General features: G+C 19.2%; 3 protein-coding genes across 3 annotated transcripts; 1 reads left to right on the top strand and 2 right to left on the bottom strand.

The window, feature by feature from the left end:
* Positions 1-2,566: 2,566 nt before the first annotated feature.
* LOC128954178 (GTP cyclohydrolase 1-like) lies at positions 2,567-3,382 on the top strand (the record flags this gene model as incomplete). Its single annotated transcript, XM_054299749.1, has 3 exons — positions 2,567-3,035; positions 3,117-3,201; positions 3,262-3,382. Coding segments are annotated over 3 exons (675 nt in total), but the record flags the coding sequence as incomplete, so codon positions are not given.
* Positions 3,383-3,956: 574 nt separating this feature from the next.
* LOC128954177 (luciferin 4-monooxygenase-like) lies at positions 3,957-7,717 on the bottom strand. The gene is made up of 7 exons (XM_054299748.1): positions 7,576-7,717; positions 7,118-7,334; positions 6,870-6,976; positions 6,107-6,656; positions 4,819-5,012; positions 4,593-4,740; positions 3,957-4,270 (listed from the first exon to the last, which is right to left on the bottom strand). Exons 1-7 carry the CDS (start codon positions 7,696-7,698, stop codon positions 3,957-3,959), a joined length of 1,653 nt encoding a protein of 550 aa, XP_054155723.1. The 5' UTR covers positions 7,699-7,717.
* Positions 7,718-9,464: 1,747 nt separating this feature from the next.
* On the bottom strand, positions 9,465-11,207 carry LOC128954176 (uncharacterized). The gene is made up of 3 exons (XM_054299747.1): positions 10,950-11,207; positions 10,736-10,826; positions 9,465-10,282 (listed from the first exon to the last, which is right to left on the bottom strand). The coding sequence occupies exons 1-3, from the start codon at positions 11,205-11,207 to the stop codon at positions 9,465-9,467; spliced, it is 1,167 nt and encodes a 388-aa protein (XP_054155722.1).
* Positions 11,208-15,006: the final 3,799 nt, after the last annotated feature.

Here is a 15,006-nt window from a genome sequence, read left to right as displayed (position 1 = left end):
TTTTTAATTGAATTTAAAAAACAATATACAGTATATATACTATTTATATTAGTATTTTTATTATTTAATTAATGATAATTTGTTTTTAATAACAAAATAATTATTAATATTAAAAAAATTAAATCAGTTTATCTACAGTATATGTTATCACTAATATAATGTATATATATATATATATATATAATTAAAATATTTATTTATATCAATATAATATAGTCAGTATATAATCAATAATTATTATTTTTTTTAAAATATTTTAATAAATGAATATTTATAATTAATATAAATATATATATATATAATTCAATTAATATTATTATTATTAACAATTTATTTAATGTCATATTTAAAAAAAAAAACCAGTTGAGAATGCTAGAAAGCAATGACAATTGAAAAATAGAAATTTAATTATTTGAATTGTTATTATAAAATGATATCAACTAAAAATCAAAAAAGTTATAATACATTATAGTCACTGCATTACACATTAATGATTATTGGAAGAAAAATAATAGCTAAACAAAAATTAATTAAATAATACAATAGAAACATAGCTAAAAAATTTTTATTAATTTTTATTATTTAATAGATTATAAATATCTTTTTTATATTAGTTTTTACAAAAAAAATTAAGATTAATATTTACAATTCGAAAAATAAAAAATCTAAAACACGTTTATTTATTTATTATAACCTAATAATATTAATACATATCTAATATACGATTTGTTTATTAAAATATAAATGAAACAATAATAATAATAATAATGAAAATGAAAATAAATTATGTTAATCTTGATAAATAATATTTATTTTTATATATATAGAAATTCAATGATATTTAATTTAATCTGCAATTATAAATGTTATCAAATTTTATACAATTAATTAGTTTATATATATATATTAGTACTGTATAAACATGTTATTTATTAAATTATTTAATTTTTTTTAACTATATAAGTAATTTTAATCAACAACAAAAATTTAGATATATTTTCAAAAAATATTTATTATTTAATAATTATCACTAATAAACTATAATACTGTAGTTACTGTATCTATATATCTCTATAAATATATATAACTATTATAGTTATATATACTGTATATAGTTATAGACAAAAAAAATATTAAATAAATTTATTAATTCCAAACAATATTATTTTTAAAAAAAAAAATTAATTATTAAAATAAAAATTACATATTTAATAATAAACTTTACTAAAAGTTAATAGTAATTGAATTTTATAATTATTATTTTTTTTTTAAAAATTATAATTAAATTAATCACCCGAAATAGGTGACAACATTTTTCTCAGTTGAATACAATTTGATTGAATCTAACGAAACATTTGTAGGCAATCTCTGGGAAACGGCTTTCCATATATAGACAACAATATTTTCGACAGTCGACGATATATTACTGTCCTTAAAGTACGGGATATCTCTATCGATAAACTTATGATCAAACGGTTTCAATATAGTTTCGTCCATTAGTTGATTGATATCATAGGTATTCATTAGAAATCCAGTTACGGGATCTACTGTTCCCTTAACAGTCAACTCTACTCTATAGTGATGTCCGTGAATTGTATTACATTTGCCGAATGTCTCACAATTTGTTTGCCGATCGAGTAGTTCGCTATTCAGACGGTGTGCCGAATCAAACGTCTCAATACGGGTCAGGTATACAATCGGTTTGTTGTCCACTGATTCAGTCATTGTCTGATTGAAAAAAAAGTTATGATAAAAATTTTTAATTAAAATATAAAAATAATTAAATTAGATATTATAATCATTTAGAATATATTTAAAAACTAATATTTTTAATATATATATATATATATTATTTTAGTTAAAACAAAAAATTTACAATTATGATTAAAAAATATTAATATTTACATATATATATATGATATAATATAATTGTAATTATTAAAAATTAATATAAATTATATAAAATTAATATAAATTATATAAACTTAATATATATATATATCATAAAAATATTGTTAAAATCTATTTTACTGTTTTCAAAAAAGACTGGTTTATATACAAAAACAACAAAATTTTTAATCAGTAATTAAAAGTATTATTAATTAATTATATATATATGTCTATTGATTATTAGTTTTTTAGTATAATTGAATTATCATTTGTTTAAAAATCATTTTTTTTAATAAATTAAATTCAAATTATAAAAATCATTGTTTAAAAAATTAGATTATTATTTCGAAATAATTAATTTTCCTAATAATTTGTTTAGTTTAGAAATTGAAATTGTAATAATAATTTAATTTTCTAAAAACTTTTATATTATTATTATTAATAATTTTATTTTATTTTTTAGTATAATAGGATACTATACTAGCTTAATTGTTTGCAAATACAATATTATAATATTAAAATTTATTTTATACTATATATACTGTATATATATATATATATATATATATCAATATATTTTAATTAGTAAGTTATATATCTATATTATAATACAACAACAAGAAAAATGAGTAAAAATCATAATAAATTAAATTCAAATAATAATAATAATAATAATAATAACAGTGTAGTCAATGAGTTGGAGGCTAAACAAAATGATATCAATGAAAATCTAAGTAATAGTATAGTATCGCAAAAAACAACTAACGGTGCAAACGATAGTTTGGACGATACAAATGAGACACAATTGAAACGATTGACTCGTATTTATAGAGATCTGTTGGAAACCATTGGCGAAGACACGGAAAGAGAGGGTCTATTGAAGACACCGGAGAGGGCAGCGAAAGCACTGTTGTATTTCACTAATGGATATCAATTGAAAATCAATGATGTCTTGAATGATGCCGTGTTTGCTGAAGACACAGATGAGATGGTTGTCGTCAAAGATATTGAAATGTTTTCCTATTGTGAACACCATTTGGTGCCCATCTATGGCAAAGTGTCTATCGGTTATCTGCCCGACCATAAGGTGCTGGGACTCAGCAAATTGGCCCGAATTGTTGAAATGTTTGCCCGAAGATTGCAAGGTATGGTTGAAAACAATATTATTTTCAAATACAGTATAAGTAATACAAAATATTTATTGATTTTTTGTTGTTGTCTTACAGTTCAGGAAAGACTGACCAAACAAATAGCCGAAGCAGTGGTTGAAGCTATCAGTCCTTTAGGAGTCGGTGTTGTTGTTGAGGCCAAGTATGTGTCATATTATATATAAGTTTGAATATAATTATTGATTTTTATTGGTATTTCCAGACACATGTGTATGAGCTCTCGTGGGGTACAGAAAATCAATGGCAAAACTATAACCAGTTGTATGTTTGGACAGTTCAGAGATAATCATAAAACTAGACATGAATTTCTATCAATGATTTGAAATTTAATTCAATAAAAAATTTTTGTTAGATGTCTTAATAGTAAATTAATAATAATTTAATTTAATAATAATTAATAATAATTTAATAATAATTAATAATAATTTAATAATAATTAATAATAATTTAATAATAATTAATAATAATTTAATAATAATTAATAATAATTTAATAATAATTAATAATAATTTAATAATAAAATTAGATATTATATAATATTCTATATCTATATATATATATATTTATATATTATTATAATAATATTTATTTACTATTACTATTTAAAAATTTTTCTGTTAGTTTGTTTCGTGTATTATTAATAATTAAAAAAAATACCTTAATTTAGTTAAGAAAAACAAATGAAATATATTAATTTTTAATAATAAATTTTATTAATATAAAAAAATAATTAAAACAAAAAAACAAAACAAAAATGTAATATTTAAAATAAATTTTAACATATAATATTTAGTAGTATCAATAATGCAACAAACTATAATTTAATCTAATCTACTTGTACTAGCTGTAATAATTAACTAATTAATTAATTAATTATTTATAAATTATAATCTATGTTTAATTAATCATTTTCAATTTCATCTTGTTAATTTTGCCTAAACTGGTCATGGGCATTTTATCTAAAATCTTGACACCACCTCTTAGCTGTTTTATATTATTAACCTTACGGTTAACATACTGTTGTAAATCCATTTCCATCGCTAGCTTATCCGTCGTAACGGTATTGTCGGTGTCGGTGGCGGCTATAAGTGTAACATAGGCCCGGGGTATCTGTCCGTACTGTTTGTCATCGACGCCCAAAACGGCTGCCCTATCGACCAATGGATGGCCTAATAGATGCAACTCTAACTCATTTGGCGAAAATTTTATGCCTAATATTTTTCAACAATAATAGTTTTGTTAATAATTAAAATAATTATTTTCATAACATATGTTTTTATTTTTTAATTTTTGTTTGTTATTTATATATGTGTTTTTTTATTTATTTAAATTATTATTATTGTTATTATTATTAGTTTTTAATTAGTTTAAAACAATTAGTTAGAAAATTAGAAGAAAATATTTAATAATAATAATATATTTTTATATATATAAAAAAATTCAATTTAATGTTATTTATAAATAAATATATCTATAAAATTATTAATATATATTTTATAAAAAACAAAATTATAAGATTTTTAATATAATTACCATTAAAAATGATAAAATCTTTCAATCGTCCGACAAAATAAAAGTATTGGTTTTGATCATAATATCCTAAATCACCGGTTAGTAGGAAACCATCGCTAGTAAACAATTGATTGGTAGCACCGGGATTACCAAAATAGCCGGGTGTTACCTGAAAAAAAACAACAATTATTTTTTGTTCATATTATATTATAATAAAAAAAAAATCTTTTTTGCAATAAATACAAACAGTTGGTCCGCGTAAACATATCTGTCCCGTTTGATTGGCCGGTAAACTATTGCCACAGTTATTGGTGTCAATAATTTTGATTTCCATTCCGGGAACAACTTTACCCAAAGCAGTGTCCGTACTATTAATTGTTAGACTATTCAACTTAGAAGCCGGTTCTATAAATGCTGTACCAATTTCTGACATACCGTAACCTTAAAAATTAGAATTAGAAAGTTAATAATAATAGTAAATAATAGTTAATAATAGTTAATTATAGTTAATAATAGCTAATAATAGCTAATAATAGTTAATAATAGTTAATAATAGCTAATTATAGTTAATAATAGTTAATTATAGTTAATAATAGCTAATAATAGCTAATAATAGTTAATAATAGTTAATAATAGCTAATAATAGTTAATAATAGTTAATAATAGTTAATAATAGTTAATAATAGTTAATAATAGTTAATAATAGTTAATAATAGTTAATAATAGTTAATAATAGTTAATAATAGTTAATAATAGTTAATAATAGTTAATAATAGTTAATAATAGTTAATAATAGTTAATAATAGTTAATAATAGTTAATAATAGTTAATAATAGTTAATAATAGTTAATAATAGTTAATAATAGTTAATAATAGTTAATAATAGTTAATAATAGCTAATAATAGCTAATAATAGTTAATAATAGTTAATAATAGCTAATTATAGTTAATAATAGTTAATTATAGTTAATAATAGCTAATAATAGCTAATAATAGTTAATAATAGTTAATAATAGCTAATTATAGTTAATAATAGTTAATTATAGTTAATAATAGCTAATAATAGCTAATAATAGTTAATAATAGTTAATAATAGCTAATAATAGTTAATAATAGTTAATAATAGTTAATAATAGTTAATAATAGTTAATAATAGTTAATAATAGTTAATAATAGTTAATAATAGTTAATAATAGTTAATAATAGTTAATAATAGTTAATAATAGTTAATAATAGTTAATAATAGTTAATAATAGTTAATAATAGTTAATAATAGTTAATAATAGTTAATAATAGTTAATAATAGTTAATAATAGTTAATAATAGTTAATAATAGTTAATAATAGTTAATAATAGTTAATAATAGTTAATAATAGTTAATAATAGTTAGTTAATAATAGTTAATAATAGTTAATAATAGTTAGTAATAGTTAATAATAGTTAGTTAATAATAGTTAATAATAGTTAATAATAGTTTAATAATAGTTAAATAATAGTTAATAATAGTTAAATAATAGTTAAATAATAGTATATACATCTTCTGAATTGTTTAAATCCGTAAACATCTATAATCTTATCATAAATCTGTTGATTTAGGTCACCGCCGATGACTATCAAATTGTCCAATGATTTCAAATATTGTTTATCATATTGATTGAAATGTTTGGCCAAAAATTTCATTTGATTCGGTAGAGTATAATATACTGTCACCCGATAGTCATGTATTAAACGAAATACCGATTGAGGCGATTGGTAATCGTTATCGTTCAGTACAACCAATTGGCAGCCATTATCGGTAACTATTGTCTGAAACAGGCAAACCAAACCCATACCGTGCGAAAAGCTAATGGATAATAATATATCGTCCGGGTTAAGGGGTAAAACATCCCTGTGCTGCATAATGGCCATCAACGACAACCATTGGCTATTTGTCCAACTGATGGCCTTTTGCCAACCGGTTGTTCCGCTAGACATCAATAGTGTAGCCAAGTTTGTTGTTGGTTGTGGTGTCGGTGTTGTTGTAATCGGCACTGGTAGTTTATTATTAATATCTAATTTACTAATAATGTCCAAATCTAAAATACTCTAAATTATTTTTTGAAAAAATAATCAAAAAAAAAATCGTAAAAATATAAACTTTTATATTTATAATATATAACAAACAACATTATCAACAAAAATGCTAATTTTTTTTTTAAAGACATATAATTAATAATTAAAAAATAAAATTTTAAAGTATGCATATATATATATATATCGATATTTACATTAAATTATATATATTATAAAAAAATGTACCTTGATAAATTTGTATTTTTGTTGAATAGTATTTAATAGTTTCATATTTTGTTGGCAACCGACTAATATAATTGGTTTAATTGTTTGAATCATATTATCTATTTCATCTAAAAAAAAAAAAAATAATAATTATAGTTGAAAAAAATTTGATGAAAAAACATATATAATTCTAGTATTATTTAAAATAATAATAATTTTTTTTTTTAATTTTATTTGAAAAAATAAATTTAAAAATAATAAATATTTACTTTCAGTTGAAGTTGAATACAATGAACTATAGACACCTCCGGCGGCCAATACGCCCAACACTCCGATGGCGTGTAAGTCATTGCTATGTGTTATAAAACATACCGTTTCTCCCGTTTCCAGTCGACAACAATCATCTGTACGTAAGTATTGGCCAAAACTAAGGGCCGACTCCAGTACCTGACCTCTGGTCCATTGGCGACCACTATGGCTGTCAGTCTATTGAAAAAATAATATAAAAAAACAAAAACAAACAAATAATTAATTAATTTTCTACTAAAAAAAATAAAATAATAATCAGTCTCTAAATCTCTCTCTCATAAATATTATTAACAATTAATTAATATTAAATATAATATTTATATAATAATTTTTTCAATTGCATATAAATTAATAATAAATGATTTTATTTATTTTTTTTAAATAAAAAAAAACATTTATTATTAATTTATATATAAACCATATAGAGTTTCATTGGCTCTGATTGTAGTTTTCCAATCAATAATTCAATAATTGATTGATATTTATAATAGTAATCGACATCATTGTAGTTAACCGATCGTATAATATGTTTTGAATCCATTTTTAGTGATTAAAATAATTTTTTTAAATGATATATAAAACAATATTTTTGTTGTTTAAATATAAAAATAATTTATTTATTTATTGAATTCCAAAGTGATTTTAATTTATAATTAAATGTTTATTTTACTGATTTTTTTTATAATGACTTAAAAGCATTACTAGTAATTAATATATATATTTATAATTTTTTAAATGTCAATTAAATTAAAAGTCATTGATTAAAAGTGTTTTAATTTCTAATATAAGTAAATTATTTTTAAGAAAAATAAAATAAAATAATTGAATTACTATAATATTGTTATATAAGTTTGTAATTGAAATTATAATTCAATATTTATTGATTTTTTAAATAAATTTAATAATTATTTATTTAAAAATAACAATATTTATGAATTATAAGATTAATTTAATTAAATAAAATTATTAAAAAAAGACATTTTTATTAATTTAGTTTTATATTGAGAAAATAATCATAAGTTTATAATTTTTCTTTTTTAAAAAAAATAAAAATATTACTAAGCTAATTTTCTAAAAGTTTTATATTAATATATGGTATATATATTAAATTTTTAAAGTTTTTTTTTAGGTACTATACTAGCTAACAGTTTGCTATATTAAAAATATTATTATAATTATTATAATTATTATAATTATTATTATTATTATTATTATTATTATTATTATTATTATTATTATTATTATTATTATTATTATTATTATTATTATTATTATTATTATTATTATTATTATTAWTATTATTATTAATATTATTATTAATATTATTATTAATATTATTATTAATATTTATTATTAATATTTATTATTAATATTATTATTAATATTATTATTAATATTATTATTATTATTATTATTATTATTATTATTATTATTATTATTATTATTATTATAATTATTATTATTATTATTATTAATATTATTATTAATATTTATTATTAATATAATTATTATTATCCTCATCATCATCATCAATGATTTGAAATTTAATTCAATAAAAAAAATTATTTTTAGGTGTTTTAATAGATGTTTATTTTATTAATTTTTAAATCTAAATATTATTATTAGTCAAACTTTTTATAATAATAATAATAATAATAACAATTAAAATTAATTATTTCTATTAATTTTACATAATTATTTTTTTTGTTATTTATTTTTTGTAAATTGTCAATTCAATTTTTTTTAATTAGGTTTATTTATCTAAATCTACATTTGTTTGTTTCTCCATCCACCCACCCCCCCATCCCCTCTAGTATAATGTACAGTAATTTTTTTTTAATTTTAAATATATTTAAAATATTTTTTATATACATTTATACATAATATATGTAAATATATAACTGTTATATAGTATTATCTATAATATATATAGATTCTATATGTTAATAAATGTTGTTATGTTTTAATACAATATGATGTAATCTATAATAGTATTATAAATTTATATATTATTGTTTAGTTAATCACTATAAGTATTATTATTATTACCACTACCACTACTACTACTACCTACTATAATGTACAGTAAATTTTTTTTATTTTAAATATATTTAAAATATTTTTCATATACATTTATAAATATATAACTGTTATTATATATGTATTATCTATATGTTAATAAATGTTGTTATGTTTTAATACAATATGATATAATCCTAATATGTATTATAATTATTTATATATTATTGTTTAGTTAATCACTATAAGTATTATTATTATTACCACTACTACTACTACTACTACTACCTATCCATTTGAACCATCATTAGTAGTAGTAGTAGTAGTACTAGTAGTAGTAGTGGTAGTAGTCATCAGTGAAATGGTTAGAAATATCATACAACCGCACACTGTATTCACCAATATTATCAACAAATAGATACCGGGGTATAGTTCAACATACAGGCCCAGTAGATAGGGTAGAAACGAGTTATAGAGGCCACAGTTGAATATGACTACCGTTGCCAACCGATTGGTTAGCTCGACATACTGGCCGGCGTAGGCAAACACTGCCGGCAATAGTGCCGAAAACCCATAGCTGACGACCAGTGCACCCAACCATAGCCAGTGGTAGTAGTCGTGTCCAACAGATAGTATAGCTAAACCCAACAACAATATCAGCCAATGATAGCTGAGTATTACGTGGGGTTTCAGCCGTATGGATATGGCTACAGTTATTGCCCGACCCATTGTATACCAGACGGCCATTTGGGTGACCAACGTAGCCGATTGGCTGGCCGTTAGCTGCATAGGTATATACTGGAAATAGGTGGCACTAAATTTCAGATATATATTATCCGATACAAATACTAGACCAATCAAATTGGATAACAGCCCCACCAGTAGACTATGACCCAGTCGGGTACTTTTGTATTGGACTATTGATTTTTTGGTTGAACCATTGGTAGTATCTACCGGTGCTTGTGGCGGTGGTGTTGTCGTTGTCGATGATGATGATGATGATGAGCTACTATTTTTATGGGACAGTTGTCTACTATTGTCATCATCATAGGTATTGTTGATAACGTACGGCCTAATTAAGTACATGATTGCCAATAGGATAGGACCTAAAATTAAAATTATAATAATATAAAAGTTAAATTAAATTAAAATAGAAGATTAATAAAAATAATAGTTTAATAATAATAAAAGTTTAATAAAATAATAGTTTAATAAAATAAAAGTGTAACAAAATAATAGTTTAATAAAATAATAGTTTAATAAAATAATAGTTTGATAAAATAATAGTTTAATAAAATAATATAAATATAAGTATTATAAATTATTTATATAACTGTTATATTGGGTTATATTATGATATATATATATTCAATATATAAATAATTAAGTTTAATTATAAATGGGGTGATCATCAATAAATTTATATAAAAAAATTAATAAATTATTTTTTTTAATTATAATTATAATTTTTTATTGTTTTTTAAAAAGTTTATTTACTTGATAACTACTATAACTTACTAGTACTAGTAATAATAATACTACTAATAATAAATACTAACCTATAAACTCGGAACAGCCTATTATAAGGAACGGTATGCGAAGTTTATCCCGGCGTACAATATTTTCCGTATCAATCAACTGATCCAATGTCTGATTAACCATTATTTCAGTTAAATTATTATTAATTACGGTATTATTATTATTATTATTACTATTAGTATTAGTTAACTGATTGTTTAGTTTTTTAATAGTATGTATGAGTTCGCCGGTAACATAGGGCTGATCCAGCATCGGCCCGAATATAGTACCCAAACCGTACATAAATTGGGACAGTTGTAGTACAGGTGCGGATCGATGGCCGGGCCACATTTCGATTATCCATACATTATAGGCACTAAACCAGACACCGGAGCCGAGACCATAGCCGAAAACACTGAGATAATAGTGTAGTAATGACTGGGAGTATGGCATCAGTCCCGTTGATATGGCCATCAATGCCGTAAATACAATCAAAACTAACTGTCTATTCATGTATTTGTATAGATAGCCGACTGTTTTGTTTGTTTTGTTGGTATATGGATAACAAACAAAAAACATAAATTAATTTTAAATAAATAAAAATTATTATATATATTATAATATATATGATTAATGTAGTTAAGCAAAATTATATGTATATATATATTAGTGTTTTTAACCAATCAATTGATTAATTTAATTATTTAATATATATATATATATATATATTTTGAATACACTGTAAGTTAATTAAATTAAAATACTTTTTTTAAAAAAAAAGTTTATAAATTTATATAAAACTATTTATATTATTAGTACAAAACAAATATATATATATATATATATATCATATAATAAATAAAAAAACTAAATGCAATTATAATTATGTTTAGTGTTTTTTTTTGTTGTGAATATACAGGTATTATTAATTTTAGTTTTAAATATTATTACTAATTTTTTTATAAATAAATATAAAAAATACTAAATAATTTAATTATTAATTTTATAAGCCAAACATACAAAATGATCCAAACATATAACCAAATGATAGCAAACTTGGAAATAAGGAAACATTACTGAATGTTGTCTTCAATATGTATTTATAATCAACAAATGTCGGACCAAAACATGAATTATTTAATCCCTTAATTTAGATCACAAAAAAAATAATCAATTAATTAATTAATAATATATTTAATTATATTTAAATTTATTTATTTATTATTATTATTATTTTTATCGTATCTAATTTTAAATAAATTTATATATATATATAATTTTTTAGTTGTAATAAAATTAATAAAACACTATATATATATATAGACATTATGATTCACTAATTTATTTTTGTTGTTATTTTAAAAAATAAAATAAAATAAATAGTTTTTAAAAATATACCAGACAAAATATATTTTTTAAAAAAATTATTTTTTGTTGTTTTTTATTTGATGACTAACTTGAAAAATATTTTATAAATATTTATTTATTTATTTATACAAACATATGTTTGTAATGAAATTAACTATTATTAATAAATATTTAAATATTCAAATAAATTTTCAATCATATAATAATTTATATATATATTGTTAAAGTAATATACTTACAAATAATAGATGAATTATACAAATAATAACTGTATAGATATAATAATTGTATGGATGATAATGTTGTTTTAATTTTGTTGCTGGCTTATTTGATGATAATTTTTTAATATTTAATCCATTGGTTTCATTATTTATTATATTATTATTAACATTAGTATTATTATTATTACACTTATTAACATTTTTATTAATATCACTATTAATAGTCAATTTACACGAATTATTATTAAAAAAATTTATATTATTTTCAATATTATTATTATCACTTATATTATTCATTTTTATAATTTATAAAAAATAAAAATTAATTTTAATACAAAAAAATATATATACTTATTTAAAATAATACTAAAAATATAATACACAAAAAAATTATTTATATTATTTATAATAAACTTATGGTATTATAATAATATCAAATAAAATACAAAAATTCAATATCAACATTATAATGATGATGATAATAATAATAAAAAATATGACATTGATAATATGACATGGATATTAATAATTATTTATTTAAATAACACATTATTTAGAGAGAAATATATATATATATATATAACTAATTATATATTAATTAATTTGATTGTTGATTAACCTCTAAAATGTTTATTAATTAATACAATAATAATAATTATTATTATTATGAAATTGATGCAAAATTTAAAAAAAATATTATTAATAATAATAATATATAGCAATTGTATTTCAATTTTTAAAATTACAAATAAATTCAATTATTATTGTTTTTAAAAATAAAATAATATTACAACAAATATACAACTAATAGATGTAATAATAATAATAATAACAGTTTTAATATAATATTTTCTGTGTGTGTGTTATATCTATATATTTTATATATACTTTATAACTATGACTACAATATATATATATTCAACAACAATAAAAAAAACCTAAAATTAAATAATTTATATAAATGTTTTATTTTTTCATAAATAAATAAAAAAAACCACCTGCCTCATTTGATAAGTCATTTTGTAATTTTGTGTTTGAAAAAAAATTACTAAAAATTTTATTATTATTTGTTTTAATGACTAATATATATATATACAGTATATACTGTATATAATTTCAGGTTTATCATTTACTGGTGCTATCATATATATAACAAATTATTAATAAATAAACTTGTCAAAATATATATTAATATATAAAAATAAATTGTTTTAAGTAATTTTCTAGATTGGGAAACTTTCAACACTAGTATATTGCATATACTAGTGTTTCCAGCATTAGTTAAATATACAGTATTTATAAACATGTTTAACATTAATTAACTTAACAATTATTGTTATGTCAATAGTTAGGTAAATCAGATAGTTTAATTGATATATCATTTTATTAGTTAGTTATAGTACAGTATATACTATAATATTTGATAGTTGAAAATATTATTATAATTAAGTTTTTTATTAGTATATGTTTTATACAACTGTTTGTATATATCATATGTGTATATATATGTATGTATGTATGTGTGTATGTATGTATGTATGTATGTATGTGTGTGTGTATATGTGTATGTATGTGTGTGTGTATGTGTGTATGTATTTATGTGTGTATGTATGTGCGTATGTATATGTGTGTATGTGTGTATTTATGTATGTGTGTATGTGAGTTTTATCTATGTATGTGTGTATGTATGTGTGTGTGTATATATATATGTATGTGTGTTTGATAATATGTTGTGTTAAATAGATAGATTTATTTTTAATTTAGCATGCTAAAATTTCCATTATATAATTAATGTTCAAAGTGAACTACTTACTAAAAAAAAAGTTTTTTACTAATAATTAATTAAACATTATTAATTAATTAGTTGAATAAAAATACAAATACATTGAGACATATTGATAAAAAATATAAAAATTATTTTATTTTATTCTTTAAATAAATCAAATTATATTATTTACAAAATTAATTTATAAATGTTTTTCTAAATGATTGATTAGTTAACAGACAATTATATTTTTGTATAATTTTATTAATCAATAATTTATTTATTTTTTTTAATTACTTTTGTATTATGCAATTGAATTACTTTATAGATTTAATATTTTATTATAATAATTATTATTATACATAAGTAATTTGTAATTATATAATTCAATAAATTTCTAAATATATATATATATATATATATATATATATATAGTAATAGATAAATTGATAAATTGATTAATAAATAATAATTACACATAATGAAACTTTAGAAACTATAGTAAAATATATAAATTAATTATTTATTTATCATTGATTTAATTTTTTTTGCATTAATTTATTTTTTTTAGTATTATACATTATACAGTACATATATGTATATACAGTATATATACATATATATTGAATATATATATATATATATTTAATACTAATACTATTAATAACTACAATATATAATTATTATTATATACAATATATTTCTGGTATATAATTAATAGTCTTTTTTTTTAAAAAATAGTTATATTTAGTTATTAATTATAATTTACATATTAGTATTTATCGCAATTATTGTACTGTATTTTTGTAATAATAATAATAAATAAAAATTAGTTACAAGTAGTATATATATAGATAGATAATAATTTTTAGTAGAATAGTTATATTTAATTATAAAAATTAAATAATAATATTTTTAAAACAAAAAAAACATAATCAAATTAAATGATTAAACAATT

This window comes from Oppia nitens, unplaced genomic scaffold (genome assembly GCF_028296485.1).
Source record: "Oppia nitens isolate AA-2021 unplaced genomic scaffold, nextdenovo-longstitch-racon4-pilon3 scaffold25_pilon_pilon_pilon, whole genome shotgun sequence".
In the NCBI taxonomy this organism is placed as follows: Eukaryota; Metazoa; Arthropoda; class Arachnida; order Sarcoptiformes; family Oppiidae; genus Oppia; species Oppia nitens.
Note: the sequence above shows the minus strand (reverse complement) of the source record. Positions and strands in the feature narration are given on the sequence as shown.

Excerpts from the sequence above, each read along its gene's own strand:
- LOC128954177 (XM_054299748.1), bottom strand. The coding sequence starts at position 7,698 with ATGGATTCAAAACATATTATACGATCGGTTAACTACAATGATGTCGAT. Across the intron at positions 7,335-7,575 it reads AGCCAATGAAACTCTATATG|ACTGACAGCCATAGTGGTCG; the intron begins GTTTATATATAA and ends TTTTTTCAATAG. Across the intron at positions 6,657-6,869 it reads AAAAATACAAATTTATCAAG|AGTATTTTAGATTTGGACAT; the intron begins GTACATTTTTTT and ends AAAATAATTTAG.
- LOC128954176 (XM_054299747.1), bottom strand. The coding sequence starts at position 11,207 with ATGAATAGACAGTTAGTTTTGATTGTATTTACGGCATTGATGGCCATA. Across the intron at positions 10,827-10,949 it reads CGATGCTGGATCAGCCCTAT|ACATTGGATCAGTTGATTGA; the intron begins GTTACCGGCGAA and ends ATGGTTAATCAG. Across the intron at positions 10,283-10,735 it reads AGGCTGTTCCGAGTTTATAG|GTCCTATCCTATTGGCAATC; the intron begins GTTAGTATTTAT and ends TTTTAATTTTAG.